Source organism: Clarias gariepinus, chromosome 3, assembly GCF_024256425.1.
Source record: "Clarias gariepinus isolate MV-2021 ecotype Netherlands chromosome 3, CGAR_prim_01v2, whole genome shotgun sequence".
NCBI lineage: Eukaryota > Metazoa > Chordata > Actinopteri > Siluriformes > Clariidae > Clarias > Clarias gariepinus.
The window spans coordinates 39,424,889-39,440,617 of record NC_071102.1 but is presented as its reverse complement, the minus strand read 5'-3'; the positions used below and the strand labels follow the sequence as shown (position 1 = coordinate 39,440,617).

At 37.5% G+C, this 15,729-nt stretch overlaps 1 protein-coding gene across 1 annotated transcript in view; it reads left to right on the top strand.

The window, feature by feature from the left end:
• hs3st4 (heparan sulfate (glucosamine) 3-O-sulfotransferase 4) overlaps positions 1-11,216 on the top strand; it is a 121,994-nt gene extending 110,778 nt beyond the window's left edge. The window contains exon 2 of the mRNA XM_053491375.1: positions 10,301-11,216. Within this exon, the coding sequence (XP_053347350.1) occupies positions 10,301-10,955 (655 nt within the window). The 3' untranslated portion in view covers positions 10,956-11,216. The remainder of the gene's footprint in view (positions 1-10,300) is intronic.
• Positions 11,217-15,729: the final 4,513 nt, after the last annotated feature.

The window sequence follows — 15,729 nt, the reverse complement described above, 5'->3', positions numbered from 1 at the left end:
AATAAAGAAAAGGGCAATTCCGTGATCATACGCGGTTTCGTTTTAAGGGTTAATTTCCTTCTCTTAGAAATGTTTCACTTGGAACGTGTCTTCATCCACACGATTGAATCTGTAAGGTACAGTAGAATAAATATCCCAGCTAAAACGGATAACTATTTTAGATTCAGCAGGCATGAAGGTTCCTCCGTCTGAGTCAGTGATAGAGTTGAGCTATTGACACGGTTCGCTCTGAGGTGGGAGTGAAGTTGTGAGTGATTCACTGTGACTCCACGCGAGGGAGTAATCAATGAACAGAAAGGGGGGAGAGGCACTGGCCAACAGCCGTTTCTTTCTACTGAGTCATTTTAGAAGTGAAGTCTGGTCCAGTGGCCTGACTCTAAGACGACCTGAATAAAAAAAAATCAATCGTGTTGATATCCCCCTGCTAAAACCTGCTCTTAAATAGAAAGCTCCTGTATGAGTTTACTGATGTGATCCGTGCAAGCGATAAAGTTGCACAAAACCTCAGGGGGTCTCTGCGCAGGTTAGACAAGTGAACAGTTTGACAACAAAACGAGATAAATGCCATTTTTCAGACTCATTTTGGCAAACAGGTGGCTGCAGACACACATGGTTGTCTATAGAAAAATATTTTTTTATTGAAAATGGCTATCCATTTTTCTTTGAGAAGCTTTGAACTGTCACTAGCACAGGTTTTTTTTAGCACTAGCATTTGCTCTGTTTGGGACTTCTGATGCACTTCAGTGATAATGAAAGTCATTTTTAAAAGGGAAATTAAGTAAAGATGATGTTACAGCACTCAAGAGGCGAGTGATCTTAATACGATTGTAAACAAGAGATATGAAATACGTACATGTGCGAGTAGCTGTTGCATTTGGTACTCCTGAGTGTGGCTGCTCACGTCACCTTCTCTTCGATAAAAAACAAACAATTTTCTATGAAGTTTTCAATTTTTTGGTATTTTACCATAGTTGTGACGCATTCCTTAAAGTCGAAAGCATTATTAGTTTTTTCGGCTGTAATTTTTTAAAATAAACATATATAGTGCTCGGGATTGTGCAGTATACCGTAGAGTAACATATCATTTTTTCCAGTACTATCTAGCTAATATGATGAACTGAATTTTAGTTCATTTTAACCAACCATACAAACATGACTGAGCAAAAGATTAAAAAAAAAAATGGTTTCCAATGGCAAAGAAATACATATACATATATAACAGATACACGTGTTTTTATTTGTTTTCAGTTGTTTCCGGAGTTCCACATTATTTTTTGAAACATCATTCCCATGTTGTGGTAGCGGTTGAACTTACCCTTTATAAGAATAATGATAATGATTTTGTTCTACCTGACGTACTGTATCCAAAAACCCAAATACACAGTTTTTTTCCATATAAGCACATTTTATTTTTATAATCGTATATGACCTACTGTATGCTGTGTTTATGCACTGTTTTGTGCCGATTGAGTTTTTAGGGTTTAAAGAAAACATGCAAAAAATAATAATTTTATAACAACTAATATAATACTTTGTTCTTTAAAAAAAAAATGGAGAATGGAGATACCTCATTTTGCGGTCAAACTGATTAAATTCAGCTTTAGATCCGATGTAAATCTGTCAGTGAAACATTAATCAAGAAAGCGATTGTACCTATTGAATCACTCCTGACTTACTCATGTTGATGTTTATACTGTACTTCTTTCACTATTAAAGGCACAAAGTGAAGGAAACCTGGGCCTGAACCTAATGCTAATTTTGCACCGAGCAATTATAAGAAAGTGCCATCGACTATGGGGTCTTACGGTGCTGACTTAAGCGAGTCTCAGGGCTGAGCGGAGCTGATGTGGGTCTAAAAGCATTGTGGGGCTCCAGAGGATCTCGGCTCATCAGCCCGCGCATGAAAAGTGGCAGGATGATACTATCCTGTGGTAACTGAGCACTTTCGGGACACCTCGCGTGTCGTTACTTCGCTCGATTGCGAAACACCAATGTTTCACCGTATTGCAGGATATAAAAGTTTTGCTCGGAATAAAATGCGTGAATAAAATGGTGCAGACTCGATGAACACGCCACGCTTGATTTACAGGCATAATTAGTCGATAGTGTAAATAACATGTTGTTACTCTATGGATCTGTCTCATGTTTCATGCACTGTTGTATCCGATGCATGGTGTTTGATGTCGGTCTGTCGAGGCGTTTTTAATGGCGATGCATGCCATATGCTCTCTGATTGAGCGGGATTTAGCGCCTGTGCCTACACACTTTCTTCTGTGCTAATAGATGCCCTTCGTGGCTGTTACTCACACAAAGGCCCGCATAAAGCAGTCGGAGAGTTAACGTGCGCGGCCACCAGTCAGCCCTTCTTCCCCGAGCAGCGGGATGAGCACTCATTCATGTTATTTATTCACCCTCCCCCCCCCCCCACCCCCCACCCCCAATCATGTTATCGAACCTATCACATCTAATATGTCAAATTAATCAGTTCTGCTTAACTGAACCAGGTGTGCACCATTTTCTGGATATAAATCGTATAGCCATAGCCTCAGATGTACGCAGGTGTGACTGCCAGTTACAGGTTTGTTTGTTTTTTTCCCCTTTCATTTTGCAATGCCAATAAATTCACACCAGTGACATTGAAAACACAAACTGATCACTTTGTTGCTGCAGTTCCACACCACACATCTATTTGTGTGTGTGTGTGTTTGTGTGTGTGTAATCATAGACTATCAAGGGCTGTTGTGAGCAAATTGTATGTGTGTAGCCTCAAGCACTCTCAGCAGCTCATCCAGGGGGATGTAAACAACATGAGGGTGAAACACTGCAAAGTAAATGTATAAATATTTAAATGAGTGGGTGTTATCTGTTGTCCGGTCTGCACAAGTGATAAAACGAGCGAGATTTCTCTTTGTTTTTCTCGGTTCTGCTGCTCCATAGCCAGGGGTACTGTACATCTCCGTTCCTGTATCCTCATTGTTTGTTTGTTTTTGTTTTTTTTTAAAAACATTGCTGGGAAAGAAAAACAAGCTAATTTACAAGGTGATATAGACGGTGGTTTCATAGCGCAATAATCAGGTTTATGGTGATCTTCCAAAGATCCATAAAGTTTCTCCCTCGCAAGTTTCGTTTCATCATCTTTCACGTCCAAGAGGCAAATAAATATTTAATTTGAGCGCTGCAGCCTGATGGTGGTGTTGGAAAAAGTGTCAGGCTGCTGCACTGTTGGAAGTTGAACGGTCTTCTGGGGGATCGCAGGAGAGGAGCGGAGAAAAGGGGGGTTTGATCAGGACCAGCTGTCAGTTCCTTTTCTTAACCGTCCTTCTGAAGCAAACAGTTCAGCTGCAACATAATGGGTTTAGTTGCTGCTGCTGCGAGAAAGTGGTGGCGTTTTAACTACACTCTCTCTCTCTCTCTCTCTCCCTCTGTCTCACTCTCTCTCTGTCCATATAACCATATTCACAATCCCTTTAGCACTTCCCTCCAGCTGAGGCCATTCACACTGTATGACAGGTTCTTATTCCATGTCATGTGTCAAAAAGAAATATTTGTCATAGTTTTACAGCATTGTAAAAAATAAGTGCTTCCAGCCAGTGCATGTAAGGATTGTGTCTGCGCAGGCAGCAAATATTCAGTGATTCTCGATGCCTTTCGTCCAGTAAACTCTATAAAGTACATATATTACACTGTATGTATATAATCCGCTTATAAACAGAGCATCTGTCGCTGTCTTCCATTGTCATTTTATATATATTCACAAAAATAGGTTTAATACAAGGGGGTATCAAAACTTTCAAGCTTTGCACATTGCAGATCCAGTCGTGTTCATCATACATCCTCCCTATAACCTGGCAGTAGATGTTCTGTCCCCTGGGGACGAATTCTCGATACACAATGAGGCAACATTTAAAAAAGACGATGCGCCTAGCTGCGGACCTGTCTTGCCTTTTTTTGATTGTGGAGATGATGGGCACTTCCACTGTTGCTTCATCTTAGTGTTGTTCTCGTACACCCATGTTTTGTCCCCAATAATGATCCTCGACATGAAGGAATTCTTGGCTATGCCAATTTGGGAAATCCAATGAGCCTAATCTGCATGTCTTTGGACTGTTGAAGGAAACCCCACCAAACCATGCATACAGACTTGAGGCGGTAATCGTACCCGGACTCTGGAGGTGCGAGGCGACAGTGCTAACAACTTACAGCAGTCACCATGCCGCCTTGTCTGTTTTGGTTTTATATTTAAACCAACAGTTATATTTTTAAAAGTGTTTTATGTTAAGTTTCCTGATGATGCTGTTAACATTACCGTGGTAATGACTTTGCTCAGGGAGATGCAAGCCAGAAATTGCCACCCAAGTACGGCTCATTTTGGGGTCAGTTCATGACCTTGACAAAGTGGAAGCCATGTTAAATAAATGCTTTTTCTGTTATAATAGCACTTTTGACCTCAGTGCACACACTTACAAAATGGGTTTATTAACTATCTAACTATACTAGCTATCTACGCTCACCCAAATGAGGATGGGTTCCCTTTGGAGACCAATTGGTTCCTTTTAAGATTCCCTCTTCAAGGGGTTTTTCCTTGCTTCTTGTGCATTGTGGCTAGTGCAAAACAAATAAACTTGAATTGAATTTATTAAAATTCAGGCTAGGAAGTGAAAATTTGATAAATACGGCCTAATAGAGACTACCCAGCAAACATTGGTCCAATGGCGGCGTTTTGTCCCTGGCCAAAACCAGTCGCTCTAGGATGGCATCAATTGGTAAAAATATATGACAAAGAACATTTCCTAAAAATGCATTCAGATCATTTAGATCAGTACATGTATACAATTGCCTGGGGTTGCATGTATTAGCTGTTACTCTGACTTATAGCTAAGTGTTGTTCAATATATAACATTCAAGCAAAAATTTGGATGATTGATGACCGCTTATGACAGCTGTTGTGAATCAGATAATGTCGAACACATGTGTTAGACCCTTTTTCAACCATAAATGGGATGTTTCAGAGGGACGTCATCTCAACGGTCATCGAACGTCCAAATGTTTGCTGGGTAACGCTTTCTCAAACTTTCTACCTTGATCCCTAGTAAAACACTATGATAATTAGTAGGATATTTAGTTATTAGCATTAGTGTATCAAGGGATTATATAGAAAAATAAAGGCGGGTTATTCTGCACCGTTATCGAAAGTCCTGCTTTGACTTGAACACTCCTCATACCTGAATCTGGCCTGTGGAACAGCATCTGTTTTCATGAAGCGTTTTAAACAAAAGCTATATTCACTGGCTAATAAAAAGTCTCTTGTCCTTTTTCATGCCATCGCCTGGAAATTGCATTTTAATCACTATGTCTGTACAGCAAATGACTGTCTGCTCTATGTATTTAGCTTTGTGTTCGCTGGATCTGAAGGTACATGTTTCGCCAGATTTCAATAATCGGCTCTCCGTGGTAAGTACAGAATGGGTTTCTTCAGAGAAACGAAATAAAGCAGAGTAAAGTGATTCTGAAGATCTTTCGGTGTTCTGTTCGTAGCTTGCTGTGAGTGGCCATTAAATTGCTTTTAACTTCAAAGCACTAAGAGAAAAAGCCATTTTTGAATGTCCTTCTAAAGCAACTGCAGATGATTAAAAGTCTTTTGCATAGCTGCACTACTAGTTGTATAGCAATATAGTGAGTACATCTAAAACTTTCCTCAGGAGCTCGCTAATTTAGGCTTTTACCGCCGCTGAAATATGACTTTTTACGTGACAGTTGCTCTCTGTGCCCATGTTTGTTATTAGGGCTAAAAATAAGTGTTGTGTAACACGCCGGGCCACGCGAAACACAATCGTTTATTGTGCTTGAGTGTCATATCCAGGTGTTATACAAGTACGGAAAGGTCTATAGAACAAAAGGCCACAGGATGTTATGCGATTTGTCTGAGTAGGTAAACAGCAGATGGTGAGAAGTGCCTTTTCCACCGTCGCTGCACGCTGTATTTATTTATCTGCCCACCTGAACGCCCCACGCCTGGGTGCTTTAACGCGTTTCAGGGTTAACCATTTCTTTCGGTTCTGGCTGAGTGCGCGGCCTGGGAGAGGCGTAGGTAAATCAGCTTGTTTATCAGCATTGTGTTTGCTGTTCCACCTCCCTGTCCTGCTTGACATTTCCAATGTACATCATCCATGACTGATTCTCTCCCGATCCAAATGAGTTCGACCTCGATCGCAAATGAAGGTATCGGGGCCTTTCGTAATTTCCATATTTCCACAATTACACGTATAATGAGTTGCGCCGAGGCTTGATGAGGACAAAAGGCTGATAATAGGCTTGTCTTAAATGAAAAGGGTTACCTTGAGCAGAAGTCGCATGTCCTGCCTCTTGTATCCACACAAGCATGACTGCAATATTAAGAGAACCTGGGCCTGCGGTGTAGCTGGGTGTGGCTTTCCAAGACCTTTACCGGTGATTTATCAGAGATGATTTTTTTTTTTTTTTTAACAAGCATTGATATTTCCCTCTCACTAGTGAGTTCATCCGTTTGTGCTTGACTTTTAATAGTCAACTTGTGAAGACCTTGAAAGAAGAAAGATGTAAGCGTGCTGAGAAAGACGGGGTTACCGATAGTGCATAATAGAAACGAATACCGCTCCTACAGTAGGTGCCACGCTAGCCAGAGATATGTTTTATATCCCGTTAGATCCTGAACGGGCGTAGCTCAATAGCATGTACAGCCAGAAATAATCCATTGGGAAATAACCCACCTAGAGTGCAAGACTGGCGCAGAAATGAAATTATAAAGCCACTTGTAAGTGAGTGTCTGTATGTGCTGAGAGGCCAGGAGGGTTCTCTCTCGTTCCCTTTTTATAAGTGTCCATGTGTATATGTGTGTCTGTGTGTGTGTGTGTGTGTGTGTGTGATTTTCACCATTTAATGTGCTCCATTTAGAGGTCTTTTAAAAATGTGCACCTTTTTGGTTTTAAGCAACTATCAAAATAAAATAAAAAAAATCCAACCTATCCAAGCAAGATACTGATTTTATAGGAATATGAATTTTAGAATAATTCTCATACTAATAACAAGTTTTAAGTTTCAATTTTATTGTCATATGCACAGTAAAGAAACATGTTTCTCCCATTTAATAAAATCCTTCCTTTGATGAATGCCACTAAAATAATAAAAAAAATATGTATAAATAGATGAAAAATAAAATTAAAAGCAGCAGAAAAAAACAATTACTATATGTTACAAAAGAAGATATGTTAAAAATAGTTCTAAAAGCAGCATATGAAAAATATATATTGTATATTAATAGACTGTACACGTGTATGCAGAATAAAGTATGTAACCAAAAATATACAGGACTGTATGTCCCAAGGTCTGCAGTGACTGTGCAATGATTACGCAGTGTAGTGGAATACCGTGCAAAATTCCACAACAAGTGTGAGAAAGTCTGCAATCAGTGGGCAAGGCTGCAATGGGTGTGCAAATACCCCAATGAGTGTTCAAAATCAGTGACAACAGTAAAATGTTAGACCATGATTGTAGATGCCTGACAGCTCTTTATGAGTCTGATGGCAGTGGGAATGTTAGGGAATGTTACTGTGGGTGGGGAAATTAGTTTTAAATGCAAAATTCTATGACAGACATAAAAAGTAGTAAAAAAAAAATCATTTAGTGTTTAAGCAAATATGTACATCTACATTTATGTACATTTATTATAATATTTTAAGCATTTGGGGCAATCTTAACCTGATTCAAACTTAATTGAAAAATATTAATGTAATAAATTGTAGGTTTTATAAAGAAAAAGGAAGTTAAGATCTTACAGTAGAGTAATAAAAAGAATGCAAAACATTTAAAATTTGTTTGATATTACGATATTATTATGTCCACCCCAGTGTTTCCTATAGTTTCGATGGTACCATGAAGGTAGTGCATGTGGGACACAAGCAGTGATTTACAAAAAATACATAAAAACATAAATAAATAAAACATTTTTAATATACAGTATAATGTTGTAGTTAAGTTTAAAATTAACAAATAATATTTGTGATTAATAATTACTTAAAAGTAATTAAGCATAGTGGTATAGTGGTTTTAGCACAGTTCCCTTTAGGTCGAGGGTTTAATTTCCACCTCGGATCTGTGTGTGTGGAGTTTGCATGCTCTCCCCATGCATGGTGGGTTTCCTCTGGGTCCTCCGGTTTTCTCCCACAGTCTAAAGTCATGCAGATTTGTCTAATTGGCGTTTTTAAATTGCCTGTAGTGTGTTATATCATCTCTATCTGTTATCCCCCAGATGAGGATGGGTTCCCTGATTGAGTCTGGTTCCTCTCAAGGTTTCTTCCTATTGCCATCTCAGGGAGTTTTTCCTTGCCACCGTCGTCGTCACCCATGGCTTGCTCATCAGAGAAATTTCATTCATTATTTATTCATCTCATCATTCATTCATTTTTCTCACACATACACACTTCCAAATATTTTCTTTTCTAAAAAAATCTTTTATTTTTGTACAGCTGCTTTGAGACAATGACCATTGTTAAAAGCGCTATATAAATAAAATTTCATTGAAATACACCTGTGCCATGAGGGAAGAAACACTCCAGATCATAACACTGTCTCCAGAGGCCAGTACAGTGGACACTTTGCATGATGGAAGCATCGCTTCATGTCCTTCTCTTCTTACCCTGACACGCCCATCGCCCTGAACAGGCTCAGTCTGGTTATGATGCAGCTTTACTCAGTGTTTACATAATCTCTGATCATACCTGTGCAAAATGTTTATTCTGACTGCATTTCTTCTGTGAAGCTGATGGTTATTGTTGTGGTACTGTAAATGGAGAACATTTAGAGTTCGTTAATTAATAGAAAATTAATTCACCTGTCAGTGTACTTTATGTTTAAATTATTTATCATTAGACAATTCTTTATTTAGCATTAGGTTATTTTCTTATGTATTTATATATTTATTAGACATATGTTGTCACTGAAACATTTTAATCAATAATTTACCAGGAGAGAAAAAAGGGGGAATTACATTAAAAGACCAACACATTAATTCATGTTAATTGGGATAATATTTATACAGTGATTAAAATGCTGTTATTGTTTTGTTAAATTTTTGTTAAACACTTAAATATGGTGGTATACCTGTTTTATTATTATTATTATTATTATTATTATTATTATGCACAGTTCTGCAGAAAAACTGCAAAATAGTTTATGCTTAAACTGTACACCCTCCCATCCTTTCCTTAAACCTAAAATGATGAGTCTTTTTAGCATTTAACATTCCTTGATGATTTAATCATTTATCGTAATATTCTAAAAGAGAAAATTGAGATAAAAAATAAAATAAAAATCGATATTGCTCAGCCGCAAGTAAAGTGTAGGTATTGTTACATAAGAAGCATATCCAAACCCTAAAGTCAAATATTGATTTTGATCCAACTGACACAATGGATGCTCAGCTATACTACAATAACTACACACTCAGTGTGTTGACATAAGGCTTTAATCCGCCTTCATTTCAGTGAGTTATTGGTAAAATAAAACCTCACAACGATGCAGCAGGAAACGGTGCAAATTTTTTAAACGCAATCTTTAAACTCCTCACAGGAACCTAAATTACATCTCGTTTATTAAACCACGGCTTTACAGAGAAACCAGGGTTTTCTTCTTCCTGTTTTAATGCTTGTGAATGACTCGTGCTCAGGCATTGATTCATCTTTCATCCAAGTCCCGAGGACAAAGTTGAACATAATATTTGCAGCAGTGGCAAATTGCTCCCTACTATCCCTTCCGATAAATCTCTGTAGGCAGAGACATTTCTCCTCTGCTACAAATGATCCGGGGGAACGTTGTAATTAATCACCGTTCCCCCTGCGCCGGAGCGCTCTTACACTCATAGAGAGGAGGACAGGGGAGACGGAAGACTTGACACAGAAGACTTGGGTGTGTCTGAATGACAAAACAGGATTGCTAAGATCATGGGAAAGATTCAGTCACACAATTCCTTTTGGGCGGGAACACATTAATGCTACGCAGTGAGCTCTTTTATTCGTTTCAGTACCAAGAACAGCTCCTCGTTCTGATTAAGTGGTGCGCATGCATGTTTGCTCCGTGTCTCATTTTCATCCTTTTGATTGAATGTAATTAGCTGTACATTTCCTAAAATTTCTGATGTCCCTTTTGCCGATTATACTTTCCATTATTACCACTGCGTGCTCTTTTGTATTCCAGACATGTGGTTCACATTTACACTATTTCCCTATTGAATATTATTCTGCTAATTTTCCATCTGCTTGCATTTCAGGGACTTAATGCCTTCGACGCTGGAGGGGCAGATCACGATGGAGAAAACGCCCAGCTACTTTGTGACGAACAGTGCTCCAAAGCGCATCCACACGATGGCGAAGGACATCAAACTGATCATAGTGGTGCGCAACCCAGTGACACGAGCGATTTCAGACTACACACAGACGCTGTCCAAACGGCCCGAGATCCCGACGTTCGAGGTCCTGGCTTTCAAGAACCGGACACTAGGCCTCATTGATGCCTCATGGAGCGCACTGCGTATCGGCATCTACGCGCTGCATCTAGAAAACTGGCTCCAATACTTTCCGCTGTCACAGATGCACTTCGTGAGCGGTGAACGGCTCATCACAGATCCAGCTGGCGAAATGACCAAAGTGCAGGACTTCCTGGGGCTCAAGCGCATCGTCACCGACAAGCACTTCTACTTCAACAAAACCAAAGGCTTCCCCTGCCTGAAGAAGCCTGAGGACAGCAGCACCCCGCGATGCCTTGGCAAATCCAAGGGCAGGACACACCCCAAAATAGAACCGGACGTCATCCGCAGACTGCACAAGTTCTACAAGCCCTTTAATAACATGTTCTACCAAATGACAGGGCAGAATTTCCAGTGGGAGATGGAGGAGGGAGGGGAATCCCCCGGCCCAAGGGACTGACAGACTGGCACATCACCGATCCACCAGCTTAACCCATTCCTATTCAAAAAAAAAAAAAAAGAAAAACAAACTCCAACATCCAACCTTTATCCAACATTACCCAGTGCTTCAGCACAACTAATCAGTAATAGCTGTCTGTACTTAGAGCAAAGATGTGACTGATTTGCTCTTAAATTTATTCCCCCAAAAGCCAATGGTCCTTATGGTGGCAATCTGTTGTATATATATTATACAGTACATAAATATATTTATATTTGTGAAAATAAGATGCTTTTATTCATTTTTTGTTATTTTTTTTAACACAAACGTTGCTCAAAACTTCATGTCTAATGGCAATGATGATGATGATGATGATAATGACGATGATGCATGCAATGAGTTAAGTGTCCTTACCCCCTCAGCCATATACTCGTACAGTAGCTAAGTGGCCTGTTTCTTGTTTGTCTTTTTATTCCGATCACGTCACATGCTGTATGTTACATATACTTTTTCTATCAAGTTATTTGATTCAGTCTTGACATTCAGGCTTGGTTTTTTCAATATCAAAGCAAGTTATCTTCTCTCTTTTTTTTTTTTACTTCAAGTGTATGACAGTAGGTTCAGATTTATTCCACAAAACTGCACAAGCATACGTATTTTTATGCTGAATATTCAGCATCAACATCAATTTACAAACAAGCATCACTATACCTTACTTTTCTGTTTTCTTTAATTGGATTAAGGACATTACCCAGTTCTCTCACTCCTAACACAACAAATGTTGAAACATGAGCAGAAGCCTGTATCACAGCTGCACGCGTGCCGAAAGACGCCTTTGGCTTGACTCGTTTGACGCACATGATAATCCTGTTTAAAGCCTATTTGCTTCATCTCTCCAGCTCCGAAAGTGTACATAGACGTGCAGGAAGTAAATAGACCCCAATGTTTACCGATTTATTCTATTTATTGAGGTTAACATAAACATACCATTATTTACATTATTTATTTTTGTTTACTTTCCATATTTCCATTTCAAAACTTAAATGACACAGTAATATTATGTACAAAGTAAATAAAACGTAAATAAATTACTATATATGTACATGTATATGTATACTATAATAAAATATTACCTGGAAATAAATTAAGGATAAAGTAAAGAAATTAAAAAAAAGAAAATGTTAAAAATATATTATTTTTATACAAGATGCTGCACAATTTGTCAGAATATAATTATACTCATATTTATATCTGCATATGCTATAGAATTAAATGCATCATATTTATAAGCAAAAGGTTCATCATTTATCAAAAAAGTTTACTTTTTTTTTTTTCCAGAGCTATGTTGGCTAATCAATACACTTGCATGAGTTTCATAGATGCTCTCCTATAGCGGAATTAATCAGCTAAATAATTGCTAGGACCTCCATTGAGTGGGATCCAAAAGGCTGAGACCAAACTGACATTGTATACATGCATACATACACACATATATACAATATACACAGCACTGTGCAAAACTCTTGAGCCCCCTCTCACTTTTTTTATATTTTGTGTCCAAAGAGAGAGACTTTATTGTATTTCACTGTAGACTTGAGAAGTCATTCTCCAGGCATCCTGAAGGACTTTTCTGTCTCTCATTTTAGTCTAGTCCCCATACCTGAGCAGTTTCAGAGGATTTTTTGTTAAGCCACACAGTGACCTATAGATCATTCAAACATAAAGCAGGAAACAGAAAAAAAAAAACAGGTGCAGATGATCAGGCCGGTGATTAGTGTACTGCTGATTCTGAAGGCTGAGGGACTGGAACAGACGAGAGGGGAAATGAGGTCACTGCTGAGGTTGTTAAATAAAAAAAAAACAATTTTTAAATTATATCTTTAGGCACTTTGCAGCCTGTCGCAGTAAAACATGTGTTTCAATTTATTTACCTTAATCAACGTAATTAAATCAAATAAAATTTTATATAAAGAAATGGATGGTTGGGGTTTAAGTTTTTTTTTTTACAGTACTGCATATGAAACTGGAAATGAGTTAAAATAATTTACTGTATATTTATATTATACTAAAATAATCTCTGGAAATGAATTAAGGATAACATAAATAAATAAAGAAAGAAAATTCTAAATAATTAATATTCATTTAAGATGCTGCATCATTTTTTAAATCACAGTTTAAACAGAAGAAAATTTCTGACATTATTACGGTTACAAATAATTTCTATAAAAGCACAAAAAAAAATTCCATTTGAAAGTTATTTTCATCATAGAATGTATCTCACATTATGTCATATACATAATGCTATACACACACACACACACACACACACACATATATATATATATATGGAAAAAAATATATATATATATATAAGCAAATAGTAAATAATTTTTTAATTTTTTATTTTCACTCCTATTTCTAATCAAATGAATTGTATTAAATTTAAAAATGAGAGTCTCAGACTTTTGGACCTCTGTGTATTTTATCCGACGTCAAGATATGTTTGGTATTTTTTCACTGTCGTCATGTTCAGTAGCATTAGCATTTGTTCATGCAATAAGGATTTTGTTTATGTTAATATTACTTTAAATCAGTCTCAATTATCTGAGAATTAAATAATCATATTGTCATAAGAAATCATTCCAAAGGCAGTATGTGTGTTTTGTGTGTGAGAAGATGTTGCAAATGGGAATCAAAAATATTGCACACGCTACCACTAAAAGCTTTTGCCCATGCTTCAACATCTGATGTATTGGGAGCGAGAACGGTTGGAATTATCATGACATAAATTACCGTACCTCACCACAATGACCTAATTTCTGATGTGAAGCAGTGCACATCACTATCAAATATGTTCAATAAGCCCTAGTGTCTTTACTTATCTACTGTATCTGAATCCATCTCTACCACAATGTCTTCTATAACTCTGGCTAACTCTAACTGAATAATTCTCTTCCCAACAGCTGATTTGAGCACCTCCACACGATACATCACTGTCATGCATGGGATTAATCAGGAAACTGCTAAAGAGGCGCACACATGCTTCGTAACCAGCCTTTCAAGCAACTCTCAAGTCCTTACAATTTGGTCCACGGTGTAGACGCGAAAGGCGGAGTGATTGAGTGTAGCGATAATACAGACGGATTGGGCGGTAGGGTGTTCCCAAACATCTGTTCTGCAGGAAAACTTGACATTGAAGATAAATTGGTTATTACAGGACAGGCCTTGGGAACATTGTTATTGTCAGTGTTGAACTGTTCACCAGTTTTATTTCCATCGAAATTTTGTTCAGTTCCAGTGCAGATATCGGATTAGTGAAGGTATTCTGGGGTTTGATTTTAAACACATGTATAGTAACACTGGATGCAAATGTACTTACTCAGGTGCCGATACTTTACATGCTCTACATACTGTATAAAGTGGTGGCCAAAAGTATTGAAACAAGTGAAATCCAATGTTTCAATTAATTTTTTTTCTAAATTTTAAAATAATGACAATCAAGATAATAAGAAAAAATATTTTATAAAATAAAATTGATATACAACAATCAATATTTAGTATGAAACACTTTATTATTAAAAACATTCTCAATCTGACTGGGCAAAAAGACATCTGCGGAGAACTGTTATGTTGTCTTAATACCTTTGGGCACCACTGAACATCAACTTGACTTAAGGGTTGACATGCACACTATGGAATTGTTCGAACTTCATAGTTCAGATGAGCATACTGAAGCCATGCTGATAAACCGACTTGATTACACTCGCAACAAAAAACACCCTTTTGCACAATTTCAAACGCTTTCACGTTCATATTCAGTTCTCAGAAACATAATTTAACTTCGTGAGCATAAGGCTACTGAATTACTTGTGAAAAGGAGTTATTAAATTCATTCTCAGTGGTACTTTAATAACACTGGCCATGTAAATGTGAAGCAGAATGTCATACATTTCCTTTAATTAAGTACACAGATATGCAAATAGTAAATGGACACCACTCATTCCTCTTTTTTTAATATGAGTTGTGATTAAAAGGGACTCCTTCCTAGCTGCAGGTCCATAAAAGAAAAGCTGACTTATTTCATTTATTGCTGTTCCTAGGCTAATTTTTGGCACTTCTGAAGATTTTGAATATTTATTTTATTTTATTTTATTTTATTTTATTTTATTTAAATAGATCATTCAATAGGTCCAGATTAACCGGGTCATGGCTCCGTTTTAGTCCATTTTAACCTTGAAAGTATCAATTTGTATAGTAGTCATGAAAATGTACTTTAGTGCATACAGTACATATTACCATAAAACTATGACTATTTATTTGGAAAACATTCTCAACATAAAGCAGCAAAAAAATATATATATATATTTCCAAGATTTCAGCATGGGGAAAAGGGATTTATTCATATCCCATAAAGGGATTTAAAATAACATATGCTAATTCTATTTCTGCATCTTTTTAAAAAAAAAAAAAAAACATTGCCCTGTATAAGTCCGGAAATATTGTACTTACATTTGTGTTATGACATTTAAATCGAGCCCTCGGGGTTGTGAAAATGAGATAAGCATTACCACTTCGCTTTGGCTTGCGGTTCATTTATTTCCATCAATTATTTATTTCAGACACTCAATCCATCAAGCCATTGTGGACAGATGACTGCTGCAGGAGGCTTACTTATACCAGACAAAGGGGAAAAAAATCCAATTCAGTTATTTGCAAGAAATTTGCTCGGTTTATGAAGGTTTTTTTTTCTTCTTTTCTTTAATCAAGACCACGAGTGATTGTCGTTTGCCAACAC